The following is a 21144-nucleotide window of genomic DNA, read 5'->3' on the forward strand; positions in this document are numbered from 1 at the left end:
TAAAAAAGTTTGAAGATTTTCGTATATTTGCAGGCTTCATAACTTGTATTCTTCCTCAAGTATAATTAAAATGATCAAGTCAATGAGGATGATATGGGCAGGGCATGTAGCACGAATAGGGGGAAGAGGAATTCATATAAGATATTGGTGGGAAAGCCAGAAGGAAAGAGACCATTGGAAAGATCAAGGTGTAGGTGGGTGGATAACATTAAAATTGATCTTAGAGAGATAGGATGGGATGGTATGGATTTGATTGATCTGACTCAGGATGGGGACCAGTGGAGGGCCCTTGTGAACACGGCAATGAATCGTCGGGTTCCATAAAATGCTGGGAAGTTCTTGAGTAGCTGCAGAATTGGCGGCTCCTCAAGAAAGGCTCAGCTCAAGGAGTGAGTAAGGATCTGTTACCAAGTTATTTCAGGGTACGCTAGGTGTCAATCCCACCCATGTCGGAGCATCTGCAATGTTTAGTTACTGATTGTACGAAATTAGAAAACATGAACTTTGGAGTAACCTCCAGTGACATAACGCTGATACCAATTTTCGTAAAGTCTGTAAGCCGGGACTAATTGAAATTGGAAGGTGCTATGGCATGGAAATGAATGTGGNATACAGCTACTTTCTGCGGAAGAAGGACATGGTGCGCTAAGAACTGCAAGCCAGTGGTAACTATTACAATATTAAAGTATTATTTATTATTATTGCTAGTGGGGTGGGACTGAGTCCCTTGTACTGCGGCCACTTCTGGCCTATTGTAGCAGCCCCAGATGATAGGTGAGGGTGATTGTGGAGCAATGGGTGGAATGAAGATTGGCAGGGGAAACCGAAGTACTTGGAGAAAACCTGCCCCAGCGCCACTTTGTTCACCACAAATCTAATATTAAAGTAAGTAAGTAAAATAAAGGTATCCCTGTAACAGGCCGTGGAGACCCAAAGGGTTGTGAGATTTTGAGGTTCCCACATTTTCTAGACAATCGGCTCACAGATGGCGGCAAGGTCAGCCCTACGCGCCGTCCGCCCTTTACCCCCAAGAACATTCCAAGAATCGGTAGCGTAGTTGGTTGAGGCACTATGCTATAAGCCGGAAGGTCGCGGGTTCGAGTCCCGATGAGGTCATTGGATTTTTTTCAATTGACCTAATCCACCCTGCCGCAATATGGCCCTGGGGTCGACTCAGCCTCTAACACATTGAGTACCAGCAACTATTATAAGAGAAATTAATAACAATAACAATTCTAACAAAAAGTGCAAGTGGCCAGAACCTGCAGCTCATTTTGTTCCTACCTGTGTGCATTCCGATACGTAGTTTAAGCTGGTCTGAAGGCCTGTGTCGGATCGTGAACCCACGGACTGCTGACAGCAGAGCCAGAGACATGCGGGCAATTTCCCTGGCGTGTAACGTCTCGTTCCGGACGGGAAGCCCGGACACCACCATGTAAGCGTCTCCTATGGTCTCAACCTGTAGCCACACGAGTCATTTAAGAGACTGTGGTAGGAGGTACATGTAGCATGCAAGGGAACTTGGGAAATGGAAATATGATTTTGAGGCACTGTGATGACCGAAGACAGAAAACTAGTTAATGAAAGTGATATTAATAAAATGTTAATTATATACAACTCAGTACATGTTTCGATCATAACAGATTATCTTCAGGTAGTAATTCACGGCGTCACAGAATTGTCAAGCTAAAATGGATCCAGTTTTTACAATTACATTGTGTAATTAAAAATATATCAATATTAAAATAAGAATTTATTCTGAATAAATATATGTTTACGACTACATGCTGGATGTTAAAATAAAATCCTCCATTATGACCGAAACATGCAGTGGTTTCTACATATTAAAAGTAGACAGGAACATTTTACTGACACCAATTTTATTAATTGGTTATTCTGCCGACGATGACCATAAAGGCTTAATTCCATTGCACACAACAGGATGCAAAAAATAGGAGTTAACACAATTTTGGTCGGCAAACGTGAAGCAAACAGGCCGGTTTGACGTAGATGTGAGAATAACATTGAAATCTGTCGTTAGGGAAATAGGATGCGAGGGTGTGAACTAGAGCCATCTGGTACAGGGAAGCAATAAAGCTTCGGGCTGCATAAAAGACGGGGAATTTCTTGACCACCTGAGTAACTGTTAGCATCTTAAGGAGGAGCCTCTACTGCGTGCAGTGAATGCATTGGCCAGAGGAGACAATACATTAGAGGCTTACAGAAATACAGACAAGAAAATATTGCTCTGGCAACCGATTAAACACAACTAGAAATATAGAAAATTCATGTCGAAATCCAACAAATTCAGATACGCAGAACATACACGGGTATACTTGTTGTGAACAAGTAACAAGCTTCACATTGGCTACGTGTCAAGATACAAGATATGGACAGCGTTTCCCAAACTGTGGCGCAAAGTCCAAAGAAGCCGCTCCGTCCATACATATCGGAACTCCCAAGCTTACGGAGCATAGAGCAATGCTCATCAGAAGTTTGCAGATAATGCCTGTCACACCGGTGTGAGGACGATCATACTCTTTGGTGTACACTGACTGATAGTTCATTTAATTATCTTCTTCTTCTTCTTCTTCATTATTATTATTATTATTGTTATTGCTGTATCTTGCAGACGCCTTACTACGTACCGAATCCGCAAAAAACGCCCGTTGCTAAGAAACAGATTCCTAACACGCACCAATGGACTAACTGGGAGGCGGTATTCTCTACGCGATCCATACGACAGCTGCGCAACGCAACAATATAACTACTGGAGGCGGTGTTTTCTATGCGGCTCGTGTCGAGGTGTTATACGCAGGACAATTCTAAGAGTTTACTTACTTAGTTGTGATACCCGTGTGGAGGCGGGATCGAATACCTCCACCGTGACCCTGCGAGTCGTAGGGGGCGACGAAAAGGAAAGTCTCAAATCTGAGACAGTAAAATATGGTCGCAAGTCTCAAGGGACTTGGGCCCGAGAAAGACTGCGTTGGCAAGGGCCAGCAGCATATACAAAAGACAGATCCGTCCTCTCGTTAGAGAGGGCGCCCCACAAAACAAGACAGTAACTATCAAACAGTAATAAATATCTGGTCATGAGCCCCATATGGGGCTCGACAACAAACTTTACTGACTAACCGCCAATCGCAATGTGACTTTGACTTTGAGTTTACTTGGTTGTAAGATATTCGCCAGTCAGTAAGGAAGGGAACACGGAAGATGAGGAAGCTATGGCATTGGAAGCCGTTACCAGGCGAAAACCTGTGACGATACAGTTGACTAAAAAGACTTAGTGCGTGTTGTAGTGAATTGTAGAGTGTGTGAATCGCGCTATAGTTACTTGCAGTCATGATAAGTAAGTGGTCAATAAATCTAATTACCAATCCAAACCCCGTCTATAGTCACTCTTAACACGTGGAATTACTATTATTATTATTATTATTAGTAGTAGTTTTTAGTATTTAGGGTGACTTAACTTCTCACAGAATTAATACGAAAGGAACATGTCGCGGTTAGCAGTGATTTCCAAACTCAGCCAAGAAAATACTATCCATTTAAAACATCAATCGTAATACATTGTTTGTTCCCAGCTCCTACGGAATATATTTTTTGTCCTTGGGGGGGGGGGTTATTCTACGGACGCTGTCAGTAACTAGACCATATAGCGTCGAATAGTGGGATGATAGATGAATCAAAAGGATTTGAAAAAAAGAACTGTCGTGGATTAATCGAGGTAATATCCAGACAATTTCCTGGAGACAGCGAGGAAAAACACGAAAATTTTCAGCCAAAATGGCTGGTCGTGATTCGAACCGAGAATCTCCCAAATAGTTCTACTCCAATTCATTCAGTCACAAAGGGCTTCGTACCAATCGCTTAATTGTGGGTGGAGTCCAACTGGGTCCACTCGGCACGACGGCGACTGATTGGCCTATTGTACTTGCCTCGGGTGATTATGATGATGGAGGATTTGGTGGAATAAAGATTAGCAGGGGAAACCGAAGTACTCTGAGAAAACCCGCCCCAGCACCACTTTGTTCACCACAAATCCCACTTGACCAGACCCGGGATCGAACTCGGGCCGCCGCGGTGGGAAGCCAGCGACTAACCGCTTGAGCTATGGCGCGGTCTCGTACCAATCGTAACAGTAACGTTTAAGTTTAATTTCAAAGTTTACTATGGTCCTCTGCAGGTATCTTCAGTTTTTCTGTGAAACTGCCTGTGTTACACTTCGATGCATTCGGAAATCATCTACTAGGGCGCAAGAAATACAGATAGGGTGTGTAACTCAAAGGGTTGAAGACGTTAGATCCAGCGCTCTAGAATCATATTCGGGGGGGGGGNTCTATGTTCTCAGCTGCTGACAGTGCGCTACAGTAACCCAGAAACTGAGGACTCCAGGCTTTACTTACAATAAACACAATAATGTATGGCTATAGGAGATTTCCATAAAAGTTCTTGCATCATATCTTAAGTCCATGATAATGCTCGCGCTGAAATTCGAGACGCGTATGCAAACAGCAGGTAAGTGATTTCGTGATGAAATACGCATAACTAGGCGCGAACACGGTGCACACCGAGTTTCTGGCGGAGGTGTGACGTCGTGTACTGTCGCCCCCAGCTTCAGGTTTCCGTGATCCTAACAGACTAGACGGCATCACAGTTCAGACGACAGTTTTAATGTTCAGAATCTGTAGACCCAAATTTACCGCAGGAACCAGTGCCATTTCTGCAACAGTTCTAACGTGAGTGCACTTGCTAATGTTACCGTATATCATTTACTGTTATCTGTCTGAAACTTGCACGAGGCTACGTCACCCCTCTGTGCTTAGGGAAGTCACAGGCTTGGTGAGTTTGTTTCCCATCATACTGTAGCATGTATACCCGTTGCTAAGCAGTGACACTGTAAACAACGCCCGTTGCTAGGCAACAGACGCCTAACACGCACCAATGAACTGGGAAGCGGTGTTCTCCGCGCGGTCAGTGCGACAACTGCGTGACACAACAGTAGAATAACTGTTGGAAGCCATGTTTTCTATATAGTCTGTATATAGGCTGCATCACTCGACCGATCTAGTTCAGTTGAGTTCGTGCAGTGCAGTGCAATGCAGTACAGTGGAGAGAATTGGTTGGTGAGTGAGTTAGGACTGATGCGGTTCAGTCCATATGAGCTGTTGCTGTTAGAAGGTAGCTGAGGCACGGGGATAATTCAGGAACCCAGAGTAAGGGGAACTTCCGCTGTTGGAAGCCGTTACCAGACAACGACTGGTGAATACACAGCAGACTGAGAAGTTTTAGTACGTGCTGTAGTGAATTACTAGAGTGTGCGAATTAGCGATAGCGCTATAGTTACAATCTTCAAGTGTTTAATAAATCCAATTACCAATCCAAACTCCGTCTACAGTCGCTCATACACATGACAATATGCTGAAAGTAGAATCTACTTATTTTATGACGTAAGGATCTACGTCAGTGTCGCTTCATGAAGCGACATCACAAATGTCTTAGACACATTATACCGATGAGAATGTTTCCAAACCAAAATCACCCCAGAGTCCGTCTCAAATCGAGGGTGAGTGGAAGACTTCTATCCATACCTGCGCTTACTGCGCAGTCCGGACACAACAGTGACGCAGCCGCCAACAACCCTACAGAAACCTGTCGCTGTTTTCTGTTAACCGTCTGTTCTTTCCTCTGAGCTGTTGCTATGTAATCACAGGCAAATTCTTAAGGTGCATAAAGTTATTTGTGTCTATGTGTTTCATGCAGGAAGCCGTAATTACCACAGTCTGAGACAGGTCTATATATAAAATGATTGAGTGCAAAATTTATGTTNTTTGCAGTAGATTTTTTTGGATGCCGTTCAAATACGCATTTCCAGTCCTTTTTAATTACACAAGTAAACTTGGAATTTATTAATTTGCGAGTTATTCCATCTCTAAAGTTTTAGCGTGGCATTGACAAAGAAAATAACCATCTCCCAGGCGAAGAACGGGTACTGCTTCTAGTTAGTACTTACAGAGACAAGTAGGCAGAACTTCAGTGTCTGGGAAACACTGCCCCAGTGTCGAGTTCACATGCTCGAATCACAAACGAGACATTCATAACAAATGCCTTACACAGCTCCATTCACAGCACAGAATATTCTGCTTAAATAAAACTTGGAACACTCTAGTTATAAATTATTCGGCGAATTTCAGAATATGTTTGCAGTAATGGCACACTAATAGTCGAAATTAATTAACAAAAAAAAAAACTTGCGCTGTGAATGAAATGTGTGGGAAACAACGAACCAGTGGTACCAAAATCTCATCAAGTACAGGGCGATCCATTTGAATCTGTGCCCTGAACACTAAACATGCTGAAGTGTTCTGCACTTTTCTCAATACATGCACTAGCCCTCTTGACTACTTTGCAAGAAACACGTGTAAGAGTTTCGGACATGATACAATTAATTTTAAATGGATCACCCTGTATAATATGGGCGAGTAGTGATGAAGAAAACAACTGACAAATATGTAAGATTTGAGGCTTTCACGGCGGTGACTATGAAGAAAGCAGTCTTCTGAGATGTGGCACCGTGTAGATGAGGTGTTAACCGACGTTTCGGAGGAACGTATGGCCTCCATCTTCAGTCTGCTTCTACCGGTTCTCACTGTCTCTTCGCTTGCGGATTTTCTTATTTTTTCCTTCTACCCTGAAAATGGAGGCGATATGTTCCTCCGAAACGTCGGTTAACACCACATCTACACGGTGCCTGATCCCAGAAAACTGCTTTCTTCAACTGACAAATAGTTTACCTTCCTAATTTTATGCGGAATATATTGATTTTTTGGGGGAGGGGGCAAGTCAGTGCACTATCCTATATACAAGACATGCGATGATGCCGAATTAATGGTTTTGGTACCATGACTCAACACCACTAAATTATAAAATTTCAGAAGAACCGTTGGTTACCTTGTACACGTCGAAGTTTTCAATAATGGAGTCGAAGCAGGAATACAGGTCATTCAAAAGATCCACCACCTAGAAAAATAAACCCACAGGGAAAAATTCGAAACTACACACCCATGCACATAACGATACCTATAAAATATATCTGTTAGTAAACCTATGGTTAGTAACAAGATCCAATCCTATCATCATGCAATCCTAACCCCACTTTTTGGCAGATAAATTCCAGGATGAAATGTAGACATTATATATAAACCAGTAAATCTGAGGTTATTACAACGGTGATTATGAAGATGTGACCCCCTGCAGTCCAACAGAAGTCCCGCGGACAAGTACCTTTTAGTGCAATAGTCGTTAAAAATTCAAAGGAAGGATCCTGCATTTGTTACATAAATCATAATGTTGTTATTTACAGATTAAAAACAAACAGGCGAGACCATAACAATACGCTCTCTCAATGGATTGGGTGGGGCCTTGAACGCCTGCGCCGATCAGCTTACACGCAGACACGGGATCCAGACTGGGTTTTATGAATCTGGAATTGTATAGGTACAGTGCATAAACTACAGATGAAATTTAGTACCGTATTTTATTATGGTGATTTGGGGAGATATTTTCACCGGATGGATTGAGATACAAGAGGAAAGGTCTTAACAATATTTCGTAACACATGAGCCAGTTCAATCAGTCGGGGAAATATATATATATATATATTTTTTGCTTTTTCATCTTCCACCCATTCTTTATTTCCCGATACCCCGTTCTTTCTGTGATCGCCTTCGCGCCCTTTTCCTGTGTTCATTTCTCACGTAATTTATTTGTCTGTTTTGTTCAACCTACCCCTCCCTCGTCCTACCTTTGAAAACACTCCATGCTAATCTCTGTGAGCCCAAGCAAAATACATCATCTGCTTTTGTATACAAGAGGATGTATACTTTAAATTATTTTCACACGGCACTCGTTTCCTTCATCGGACACCTGGCCCTTATTACACTGTTGCAGTGCAGCGCGCCACTTGTCATGCATTAAATCGAATCCGAGTAAGCGAGCAGCGATCTGTATGTTGGGTGGCGGGAACTGGAAACAGGGTGTGCAGATTTCTAGGAATTCGCTCCTGACATAGCCTCTCTTCATTGACATGTAACTAACGCCTGTAAAGGTTAAAATGCCAAAGGTCGTGTATTTATCTTATCTTCATGCACCTTAGTTTATATCAATTTGGTATCACCGTAAACCAGTTCTCGGTATTGCGAATTAGCCACAGGAGCGACCATCTTTGTTCCTGTTGTTGACAGTATAATAATTTGCCTCCCTGGTAAAGATAACTAGTTCATTAGCTGTTGGATTATCCCGACATTTCGGAGGAACATGGTCGAAGAGTAAGCCATGCAAGCTCAGTGCAACTTCTACTGGTTTCCTGCTTGGCTTACTCTTCGACCCTGAAGATGGACGCGATATGTTCCTCTGAAACGTCGGGTTCTCTCCGAATGACATGTCATTACAACCCAGAAAACTTTACTTTTCACTTCGTTAATTATTTCAGCCGGTGCACGGGCAACTAACGCTTTTCATGGCCTTCCTCGCCGCCTGCAAATAAGTTCCGGTTAATCCTGTTTAGGGAAATAATCTCTGTTTATTGTGATAATCGTATGAAACACATGAATACACCGTGTGGGCAGAATGCAGAGACTTTTATTAATATTAAAGCAATTGGTTCAAACAATTGCCGCTGTGCTTTAATTGGATTAAACCTTTGTCATTCATGCGGAACTGGTTCACAACGTACAGGCAAACAAGACACAAACACACGTACTTTACATCTTGACCTGTCTGTTACCCTTCAAGTGTGGCGACTTTTGTTCGTCTTACATGAACAGTGGAGGAGTACCGTACCGCTGTGCAGTATCTTATGCAGAATCGTCTTCGGTGCATAGAGAATTTTGCGTTCAATGAACAGGACCAAGTTCACAGTGTCATTAGTTACGTACAGCTTTTCTACACGTTACGGACATACCACATAAACAAACTGGAAAGTATACTACGGGGTTTAGGTGGTGCGGGCTCGGAAGTTTTCATGAGGTGGCTGCTGACAACATTGTGGTCTCCTGGGCTATAACACTGCGTAGTACTGTGGGTAGAAAAAGAAAAACTCCGTGACTTGTAGTCTGCAAGCGAACTATACCGACCGAGCGACCGCCGCTTTTCGGCGAAGTTAGTGTCAACTTTTGCGGATAGAGTGTGTCACGTGATCAGCGCAACCGATCCCCACGGCCTATAATCTCTGTTTTCTAGACCTAAGCTGCTATTTCCTTGAAATACCTCCTCGATTATCCTCACGAGGCTGAGTGGACCCCGTTGCACACCCACTACTTCCCAGAAAATCTGGTAGCGCAGAGAATCGAACCCGGGATATCTGGATATGTAGGCAGGAACTCTGACCACTAGACCACAGAGGCGGTCACTGTGGGCAGATACTAACGAAAATGTTGCCTCTGTTCTCAGGGCTAAAGACGGAGGCAGCATATTTTTCCGAAACGTCGGTATCCGCAGAGAATATTACAAGGTGTTACAGGGCAGAAAACTAAAGTCAGTCGGTCGTCATATTTGACTGTGGATGTTCTTATGATTGCAGCACACATCTGCAGTGAATAGTAGCTACATGTAAGGCAATGCTGAAGAGAAAGCATTCGCGTTCCAAATAAATGGATTTCAGCCCTAACAGAAATACACAGAGCAGTGGACTATCGTTACGTCGTTACCTGTAGCGGAGTGCTCTCTGCAGACAGGGCCGTGAAGCCGACAATGTCACTGAAGTAGATGGTCACGCTGTCATATGTCTCCGCGATGACGGACTGTCCGAGGATCAGCTGACTCGCCACTGACCTGCACACACACATACAAACACACGCAGAGGCTCTGATAGACACTAATATGCATTGCGAGACAAGCTCTTCCTGCTGCCTGTGTCGCTTAGCTTACTCCTAGACCCTAAAGTGGCCGTGCCATAGCTCAAGCGGTTAATCGCTGCCTTACCAGCGCGGAGACCCGGGTTCAAACCCGGGTCTGGTCAAGTGGGATTTGTGGTGGACAAAGTGGCTCTGGGGTAGGTTTTCTACGAGTACTTCGGTTTACCCTGCCAATCTTCATTCCACCAAATTCTCCATCATCATAATCACCCGGGGCAGGCTACAATAGGCCAATCAGTGGCCGCCGTGCCGAGTGGACCCAACTGGACTCCACCCCTCACTTAGTGAATTAAAAAAAACCCTGAATAAGTTTGTGTTGTGGCTTCCTGTATTTTACAGTCTTATATAAGTTAATAAGTAGTTGCACATAAGATTTATACTAAAATTAGACCCTGTAAATGGAAGTAGTACGTTATTCCGAAACGTCGGGCAGATTCTACCGGACTATGTGGCGTCACAAATCAGTATATAATATTCTTCGAAATTAGTTAGAAAAATGTAGGATAGGGAGTTTCGCAGGCAGCGCCCGTTAGGTTACAGACAAGGTAAAGCGTTGGGAAGTGGGCAGTTTTGTGGTTATGCAGCAGGGGAAATTAACTTAACAGAGTCTTTACGGCGTTATATCGGAATTTTGATATAAACACAGGGAGGGCTGAATGCGAAGCATACAGTGTGAAGTGGAATTCCGTTACAGACTTAGCATTTGTATTATTTGAGGTTTTCGCAGTGGTGAGCATGAAGTAAGCCGTTTTCTGGGATTTGCCGTCGTGTAGATATAGTATAAACTGACGTCTGAAGCCACCTGCTCACGCTGGTTCCTCGCTCGCGGATTCTTTCTTTCTTTCTTTCTCTTTTCTTCTACCCTGAACATGGAGGCGATAAATTCCTCCGAAATGTCGGTTTATACTATATCTAAGGGCACCACATACCAGAAGACGGCAGTCTTCGACTTAGCAATTGTTCTAGGGCCGAGGAAAACCTCAGTAAAAGTTGATCGAGTTGGCCGGTCGCAGCACCTTCCGGAAGGAAAGTGACCTCTAGCCAACGGTCCGGCATTAAGTACGCGAACACGCTTTATTTGAAAGCTAACAAATTTGCCTTATACGTGTTTATTTGATGTGAATACTTTGGATGAGTAATGAACAATTCTGGGTAACCCATAGGAGGGAAGGGTAAAAACGGCCAGTCTTGCCAATTTTTACCTGTGCAGTCTTTGTAAGAAGTTATCATCATTATTATTAACTATGAACGTTTATGACATCTGAATTATTTACAATATTTACGAGGTAATTCGTCTAAATGAAATGTAAATATTCAGTTCATACTCCATAGAAAAAATTCGTCTCCATTTCTAAAAAAACAAGAAACAAACAAACTCCGTGGTTTTAGTCCGCAAGCAAACCATATCGACCGAGCGACCGCCGCTTGTCAGCGAAGTCAGTGCCAACTTTGGCGGAAAGAGGGTATCGCGTGGTCAGCGCAACGAATCCCCACGGCCGTTAATCTTGGTTTTCTAGACCGGAGCCGCTATTTCCTTGCAGTAGCTCCTATGTTATCTTCACGAGGCTGAGTGGACCCCGTTCCAGACCCACTACTTCTCAGAAAAAGTGGTAGCGCCAGGAATCGAATCCAGGACCTCTGGATCTGTAGCAAGGAACTCTGACCACTAGACCACAGAGGCGTTCTCTCCATTACAAAGGACAGCCTTTTAATACGTTCATATAAATTATCGCTGTTTATTGTGATAATCACACAAACACTTGGAGTCGGGGAAATGCAGTTTCATTTAATGTTATAACTCATGCTAAATTTTGAAAGAGTTTTCTGAGAAGTAGTGGGTCTGAAACGGGGTCTACTCAGCGTCGTGAGGAAAACTGAGGAGCTAATCCAAGGAAATAGCGGCTCCGGTCTAGAAAACCGAAATTAATAGCCGTGGGGATTCGTTGCGCTGACCACGCGACACCCTCAATCTGCAAAAGTTGGCATTAACTTCGCTGACAAGTGGCGGTCGCTCGGTCGATATGGTTCGCTTGCGGACTAAAACCACGGAGTTTTTTGTTTAAGTTTTAATGCATCAACAGTGTTGACGTCATAATGTGAATGTAAAATGAGATTTTTATTTTCCTGTTCAGTTGATCGCGAAGGAAACACACGCACTGATATTAACGGAACATTAAAAAGTTACCCCAGCCATGACACTCAACTCGCAATAACATACATACATAGTGTGGGTCTGTGTCGAGAATCATGCTCTTGATATCAACCGAGTCTACACAGTTCTGCTCTAGGGTAAGACACTCTACAGGTATTTGTAGTTGGTTTTGAATTAGCTAACTCAGAGACTGTTTATATATGTAGTTTGTCTATGAAAACTCAAAAAGGCTTCGCGTGCGAGCAAAAACGCGGCAATAAAAATGTGTAAACCGAACGGAAAACAACAGCCATAAGGGGTGCATTATGAACGTCTGAAGAAGACAAGCCCTTCACTAGGCGAAAGCTGCCTAGTTCTGTGTGAAGCCAGGAGGCCGAGCCACTGTCACACTTCATCCCGTGTGACCAACCACTGGTTTCGGAAAACCTTACCAACTTCTGCACGCCATGCATAAACCTCACTCAACTGCTGCGAATCCTTGAAATGCATTTACATGGCACGCACAGAACACATTTCGTTTCATTCATGTTGTTAGTTAGTTGTTGGAGAGGGTGGGTTTCCCCATGCACTGAGACCTGTATTGGTCCAGTGTGCTTCCCTCTATGATTTCTACCAGTCTCTATATCCTACCGGTACTGGTGCTTACCATCAGTCCCGTCCAGCCAGCGAGACCGGCTCTACTAGCTGAGAGGTATCTATAATGCTTCCCCCATCTACCAGAGGTATTAGAGACTGCTGTTGGGCGGGAAACGTCCGTAATTTGGCTCAGTGACCTCCTTTGGAGATATGAGGTTCTTTTACGTGCCGTAAAGCTACGACACGGGACCCACGGCTTAAAGTCCCTCCCGGAGGACTTGTTCCCTGAATTTTTCCGCCCTTAAAAATTCCACGACCTCCGCCGGGTATTTGAACCCGCGTACTACGAGTCATGAGGTGGGAACGTTACCTCTAGACTACGGAGGCCGCTTTTCATTCATGTATCTAATGCCGAAGTTATTACCTCAGGATTATGTCGAACTGGTAGGGTGAGACAAACGACGAGTTGGAAGGGCCAAATTTCATGTATTATTTTCGAGTATTGAGGAATTCCACGAAAAACGTCAGAGTATCATGTATCTGGGCTGAGATTTTAACCTAGGATCTACGGAGTAAGAGGCCAGAGCGTTACCCATTTGAATGCGACGTTCGCTTATAATGAGTTTCTCTCAGAACTGAAAAGAAACTCTAAAGTTTTGTTTCCGTTAAAAAATAAAGTGCTCCAATAAACGCGAGGGGGAACAAGAGCACCTGCCGCCATTTATAAGGCAGATGCCTGAATTTTAACGGCCCCCAACAGCCTCATAGCGTCGCGGCGCAGCTCCACATGAACTTTTCTCCGTATCAGCCGGTATACCCACGGCACGTAACTGAATAGAACGGAGTGCGGGCTATAAAAACAGCGTTCCGAGCGTCTAAACGCCTCAATTGAATCGTAAGTGGTCAAGTAATGACTTCACAGAAACGGCCTCTCACGTTCTGCACGCGCAAGGCTTCACAGGGCCTCCACCAGCGGAGACAGACAGACAGAGACACAGAACTGCTTTCAATTTGCTCCTACAGAGGCAACTGACCGGCAAGCGAGTTCCGCAGGTCTCGTGTACTGTCGTCCCTACTGCAAAGCACAATTTGTACAATTATACACTTTCCACCACGCAGTGCATTTGTGTGTTTTGTATGGTTCTTAAATAAACAGTGATTAGTTTCCCAATAAGCTCTTTATTACGAGAATCATACATAACACATGTATACATGGGTTGGGAAAAATATAAAGTTTCTTTAAGGTTAAGGCATGTGGTTCAGATCATTGCTACTATGTTCTAAGGGTTATCTGTTTGTCTGCATTTGTAACATGACTGCGAGTAGCTCTGAGTACTGTGACAGTCCTGCCTCAAGTAAACAGGCGCCAACTTACAGAATTAATACATTACCAGCTTAAATTGTATACTTCCGCATGAGTAACACCTCACGTAAGGATTTAATTTTCCTCAAGACGCCATTACAGTTTCAAACTTCACCGTTTTCTGCCCCACTGTTTTCCTTCTTTTTAAATGGACGCCTGATTCTCTTTACCTAATTTACACAGAAAGACACAGAGTAGACCGACAGCCCAACGGTTGCCATGGTTTCCAACGTTCAGTGTTTAATCAGGTCTCACCAATTTCCCCTGTTTTCAAGTAACTAGGTATGTAGGGCATGCAGCTGTCGACCTAAAAAAAGAATCGTTTCTTTCTTTCATACTACCAGCACTCAACGTGATTAAGCGAACTTCTGAATTAGGAGCAACAACAGCTTAAATTGACGGCATGAAATTTTGTAGAATAATATTCTGAGGAGGTATGCAATTATATGAAGGTGAAGTACGCGTAGAAATAAAATAAGTTAGGAAATCAACGTATGTCATAATTAGGGCGCTCAATATATTTTTAATTACGCCGGGAATCGTGAAACCCGGGACACTGTACAAGAATATTATATTTCAGCATCCTGTTGCATTAATATCTCACTCACTTTTTTTTTTCGCATAGTGGGGGGTGGAGTCCAGCTGTGTCCACTCGGCACGTCGGCCATTGATTGGCCTATTGTACCTTCCCCGGGTGATTATGATGATGGAGAATTTGGTGGAATGAAGACTGGCAGGGGAAACCGAAGTACACGGAGAAAACCTGCCCCAGCGCCACTTTGTCCACCACAAATCCCACTTGACCAGACCCGGGCTCGAACCCTGGCCGCCTCGGTGGGAAGCCAGCGACTAACCGCTTGAGCTATGGCGCGGCCTAACCACTCACTCACTTACTTCCGTCTATAATGCAAACACAACTTTTTATTTTTAATCTCACTTACAATCACATTTAAAATTCACAAATTGTTATTTGTTGCTATGTGTTTAGGCCTCACGAGGCCATCGTCAGACAACGGTTAGTTGATCGAAATCGCTACAATGCATGGGCTCTTACGTCAGTGTGTTCCAGTACAAGGGACATACGCCTGGCATAGCAAAACCAAGCACAAAGGAACACAACGTGAATGCCGCAACATGAAAATAGCATGAGGAAAGCGCGAGGGTACATGCAATAATAGAATGTAAACACACTGACGTGTGAGCCCATGCAATGTAGTGATTCCGATCAACTAACCGTTGCCTGATGATGGCCTCGTGAGGCCTAATCACGTAGCAACAAAATTACATTCTAATGACACTTTATGAATTTTAAATGTGATTATGACATTTGAAATAAAAAGTTGTGTTTGCATTATAGACTTAAGTGAGCGAGTGAGCGAGAAATTTGTACAAGACACAAAATATGTGTATTCTGTAATGTTTGTCTGAAAAAATTTTCTCCCCGATAAATATTCAGTGAGCTGCTTTCGGGGTGCCTGCAGAAATATGTGTAAGTGTCTGTCCGATTTTTAACTACGATCTTAATGTGTTGACACACTCACTTAAGCTTGGAGCTATCCTGCGTTTCTCGAGTAGGTACATGCGGACGGACAGGCAACGACCGAGCTAACAGCGCAGTTTTTAAACTTTTCATTACGATGCGCCGAAAATCTACATGACGTCCCCTGAAACGCATATTTATTCCTTACGGTTTAAAGGTTCGGCCACACACAGCGCTATGTACGCGACGCACGCTACGTATGCTATGTTCGCTATACGAACAGAAAAATATCTCCCTTTATTGCCAATGTGACTGGCCACATAGACTTCCGTACGCTATGTACGTTATGTTCCCTATGTTAGCTGCGTCGCAGAGTGTACACAGCGTATGTAGCGAACATAGCGTAGCGTTCTGTGTAGCCAACCTTAAGAAGGTTCGGTAGCATCGACTCATAGAATTCTGTCCTCAGCCTGTACAAGTCTCTTTCTTCTCAGAAGATGAGTAAACTCCACTGAATGGTAATTATATTATAAGCTCGTCGGGAAAACCATTTCTAGAAGGTTCATCTAGCAGTAAGCCGTTACAACGCCCACCCTTCACCCCCTCCCCTAAATCCTTCCTTCATCTCCTCAGCTAATCTTAAAATGTCGTTTGCGTGTCTCGCCACAAATTTATGCATTTCAGTCGCCTGAGAGGTAGGCTGCGGGAACAGCACAGTTCCTTGCACGGAAGCGTAACTGTGTGATGAAACTGGTAATCTTATTTACATGGGGGAATCGACCAAAAAGAAGAAGAAAAGTTGCTGTGAAAACTAATAAAGATATGAAGACATCTTGGAACCTTGTGTGCAGAGTAAGACTGATCTCACACAGGCACGATCCGAGCTGCTAAACAGATCAGATGGATCCAAAGGTCCGTCACATGCGCAGACTGGGCTTCAAATGTGGCCGCAGCGGCTGGGAATTCTGAAAGCCCCGCTAGCTCTTATTGTCTTCCGGACTCGAACCGACAAAGAATGGCGTGAATGTAATTCCTTACGACGCTGTCACATCCAGACTTCAGACAGGAGAACTGGTGAGATTTGGACTCAAGGGGTCGTGACCTGATGGTAATTGCTCGATAGCTTTGAGGAAAATCACGGAGAGCCTCAGTCAGGAAAGGTGGTATCGCAGCCGAGATTCGGGCCGAGAACCTTCCGAATACATGTCTCGAGCGATACCGACAGACTAACCGAGCCGAAATTGATTCGGCGTGAGTCTGTACACGTGTCTCTGCACCTGTAGCGCGCCGGAAGGACACTGCGCAGCATTTTGGCACGTGGATCTGCTCCCTTCTTCTGATGTTCTTGTTCCCTTGGGCCCTGGTGCCGGCGTGATTGCCAGGACGGTTGGCTGGCCTGAGCAAACGACATGGGGCACCAGCCGCAGTTCAGCGGCTACTTAGGACTTATGCACGGCCTGCATTCTACCAACATGTGCTCCGTATGATTCTCACAACAAACAGCGATTGTTTCCCTAAACAGCATTAACCGATTGGTTATACAGTGTGTACTGCATTCTGCCCACAGAGTGTATTTATGCGTTCCGTATGATTCTCACAATAAACAGCGATTATTTCCCTAAACAGCATTAACCGATTGGGCTCTGTAGCGGAGACGTAATGTGTTTCCTGNGCACGGCCTGCATTCTACCAACATGTGCTCCGTATGATTCTCACAACAAACAGCGATTGTTTCCCTAAACAGCATTAACCGATTGGTTATACAGTGTGTACTGCATTCTGCCCGCACAGTGTATTTATGTGTTCCGTATGGTTCTCACAACAAACAGCGGTTGTTTCCCTAACACATTAACCGGTTTGTCTTTTTTATGGAGACGTAATGTGTTTCCTGCGAGGTATGAACTCAATTCTTGTATACTATTTAGATCAGGTTTCGGCTAAGAATGAACACGGGAAAACGAGAGACAGACAGATAAACAGACCAATTTGAAAGAAGACATGAATTATACATCTGAACCTATTGACATGCGTTACGTGGGGCGGTAGCGTTATTGGTTGAAGCACTATACTAAAAGCCGGAAGGACACGGGTTCGATTCCCGATGACGTCACTGTATTTTTCAAAACACGTAATCCTTCCAGCCGCACTATTACCCCGGAATCGACTGAGCCTCTAGCATAAATAAGTATCAGGAATCTTCGTGGGGGTAAAGGGCGGTCGGCGAGTAAGACCGACAACCCCACCGCCATCTGTGCGCCGATTGTCCAGAAAATGTGGGAGCCTCGACGTCTCAGAACCCCGTGGGCCTCCACTGACTGTTGCAGGGATAGCTTTACCTTTTACAATACGTGACGTGGTGGAAGATGATATCATAGTGACACAAATTAAAATTCTGTTCGCATCTTCTTGCTGGCAGCAAACAAGGAGAAGCTATTCATGATGGGCCCATTACGGATGCCTCATGGCAGTTGTGGTGACAATTGCAGAGAGCTGCCCCCTCTCCGAATTAGACTAAAAATATTTAGTTTCATTCGGTTGCAGTGGTGGATGTTTTGTGCCTTTAACGATTAGAGTCACTTGAACCAGAAGATACGCGCAAGGGTTATGCTGATGGAACCTGACACAAACACAGTTCCTACAGGAAACAATAGCACTATGGCTTCAGTCTTTGTTTTGAGCGCCTAAACTCGTGTTAACTTCTCTCTCTGCTAATTGTGTGCGGTGTATTCAAAGAATAGCGTCAAATGGAATGAAATTGCTGCTAATTGTTGTGCGACATTACTGGATAAGTCTCGTGCGCTGCTTTCACTTTCTTCCTTCGCACTACTGTGCAAAGATTTCACACAGTCCTGTTGTCCTGTTTGGCAGTAATCTGTCATGGAATTCTGACTGCAAATTCATTTTCTATCCACAAACATTTTTTTGCCTCTGTTTTATGACTCCCTTGTCCTTCTGTAAACATTTTTATAATACTACATTTTATTTTACTCTTTTGCGACAACACACCACACTTCTCAGAATTTAATTTCACTTTCATTTCTTCAGGGTGTTTAATGAAGCTGACTGTAAGCAAGTAATTACTTAATGAAATTTCCCGTTGTCGCCTCTAGTGGTTCGTTCTCCTGAATAATATAAAAATCTTTTGCAATAAAAGTGTTCCAGGCAACAGAACTTAATTAACACTCAGGGAGACAGCTGCAATTTCCCATGCAGATGTATTAAAAATTTAATTTTTTCTTAAATTCGCATAGTGGGGGCTGGAGTCCAACTGGGTTCACTCGACAAGGCGGCCATTGATTGGCCTATTGTAGCCTGCCCCTGGTGATTATGATGATGGAGAATTTGATGGAATGAAGATTGGCAGAAGAAACCGAAGTATTCGGAGAAAACCTACCCCAGAGGCACTTTGTCCACCACAAATCCCACTTGACCAGACCCGGAATTGAACCAGGGCCGCCGCGGTGGGAGGCCAGCGACTAACTGCTTGAGCTATGGCGCGGCCCTTGCAGATGTACTATGTTAAAACTGCTACGCCACTGGAAATATTTACTAATCGATCTAGAATTTTCTTCAACAATTGTTTTAAGAAGGTCCAACAGGAAGAAGAACAGTGACCATAAATTTAATTCCCTACTCTGTGACCAGTCAAATTCCGGCTCACTTAAAGACAGAGAATGTGATAGTGTGCTGCTTGGGCAAGGTTATCGCAGGTCTCAGGCCGCCATGTTTGGTCGGCAATGGTGGACTGTGAATTAACTTCAGGAAACTGAAAACAAGTAGATACTATCCCAGCATTTGCCTGGACGGACTGAGGAAAACCACTAAAGGTCTCAGAATGGCTGGTGAGCCCACTGCAATTAGCACCGAGCACTTCTTCAATGCGAGTGAAGGGCGTTACCGCTAGGTCAACCCGCTCAATCGGAAATAATGAATTGCTTAACTGTTCTGGCAGTTCTGTTGAGTCTGTATTGCTTCTGCCCAAAGTCCACTTGCGAGTATTAATAGCCACGGCGTATTATGGATGCAACAGTGCCAGAGAAGTAACAAACTTCATTCTGAGCAACATGAATGTGACAAGTGATTCAGTCTTATTAATGAACACGTGCTCACGAAATACTGGCAACATTGCTAATTAATGAACAGTTGTGATTGCAAAGTACCAATAACAATTCCACAACAATGACATCAGACTGTAGGCAGCTCACGGAGCAGCAGTTCCTTCTTACCTTCCAATTAATTTGCTTCTCTGAATGGTAAAACTTGGGGAGGTGAGACTCCGGGCGTACCTTGCGCGGGATCCTGGTGTGAAGTTTACGAGTTTCAGGACCCATCGATTCACCTGCTAACTTAGCAATCGCCGAACTGACAGGGTACATTCTGGATTCATAATCTGGAGGCGTTCGCTTAGAGTCTCGTCTAGAACACCGGCTAACCTGACTGAGTTTCTTCATGTTTCTCCTCAGTCCTTCCAGGCAGATTACGGTACAGTATATAGAATTGGCCACGACCGTTTCCTCCCAGATCATTTCCAGTTCATCTATCATTATACCGTTCGACTCTATATGTCATAAAATAAGAGAACAATTGAATAGAGACTTCGAGTTTTGCGTGAAACAAATGACAGCGGGTGGACTATATTCTGTAGCGAATGGGGAACTGTGAGCTCCGGTCTCACGATTTATCATGTTGACATACGAGGCTACTCCCGCGGAGCATACTGATGGGCTAGTAAATGGACTGGCTGTCGCCAGTGCTGGCTACTCACTTTGGAAGCAGCTGATACAGAAGCTCCTCACATTTGCGCTTTTCTTCTAGATAATCCGAGGTTCGTTCCTCGACGAGAGCCTCCAGGTTATTGGCGTACTGCTCCATGCGTGATAGCAGGTTGTCCAGGATGTTGCCACTCTCATAGTCACTGCAAGAAAACAAGTGAACGCGTCGGTACAACTATACTCTTATGTTTGCACGTTTTGGCCTACTAACGTGCGTGATGTGGTGATTGCCACTTGCTTTCAGGCTGGTACCTTGCTCGGTTTATTCGACCCTGAAGATGGGGCGATATGTTCCTCCGAAACGTCGGTTGACTTTCAAATTACTGCACGGCATTATATCACGCCCAATGTGAGAACCTTAAAATCCTGCATAAATAAATAACATTATTGGCATCTTCTGACTGGCAACGTACAGAAGAAGCTATTCATGTTGGACCAAACACTTATGCACTGACAATTCCAGCTACACTACAGACAATTCCCTTTGTCTCCCTGAGGTTCCACAGGCCGAAAAGACACGTCTTCATGAAGCTGCATCAAAGCAGTGAGCTTGTTCGCGGGTATTTGGTTAACACCGCGCGTTCAATGCACGTCATGAATTCGGATTAATTTCGAGTTCTGATTGGGTCTCAATTCTAATAACATGCCTTTACTGTACTGATTTAACAAAATCCGGGATATAAGGAGAAAATGGCGGAATAGAGTAGGAACATAACGACGCAGCTTTGAGAACAGGAGCAGAGACAACACGTCTCATTAACATAATCTGTAACGTTATGTTTCGCCTAGTAAAATCGCCGCTTCTATGTAAAGTATTCCCATTTCCTCTTAAAAAGCAGTATTATATTGTGTTCTAAATTCTGTCGCCTGGTAGGCGAATA

General features: G+C 44.1%; 1 protein-coding gene across 4 annotated transcripts in view; it reads right to left on the bottom strand.

Moving 5' to 3' along the window:
• The window catches only part of LOC111870948 (atrial natriuretic peptide receptor 1), a 262334-nt gene that overhangs the window by 5178 nt on the left and 236012 nt on the right, over positions 1-21144 (bottom strand). For all 4 annotated transcript variants that reach the window (XM_033754102.1, XM_033754104.1, XM_023863625.2 and 1 more), the window contains 4 exons: positions 20257-20406; positions 9714-9837; positions 6958-7026; positions 1285-1459 (listed from right to left, as the gene is read on the bottom strand). In XM_033754102.1, the coding sequence (XP_033609993.1) occupies positions 1285-1459; positions 6958-7026; positions 9714-9837; positions 20257-20406 (518 nt within the window). The remainder of the gene's footprint in view (positions 1-1284; positions 1460-6957; positions 7027-9713; positions 9838-20256; positions 20407-21144) is intronic.

The sequence above is a fragment of the Cryptotermes secundus genome, unplaced genomic scaffold, assembly GCF_002891405.2.
Source record: "Cryptotermes secundus unplaced genomic scaffold, Csec_1.0 scaffold101, whole genome shotgun sequence".
In the NCBI taxonomy this organism is placed as follows: Eukaryota; Metazoa; Arthropoda; class Insecta; order Blattodea; family Kalotermitidae; genus Cryptotermes; species Cryptotermes secundus.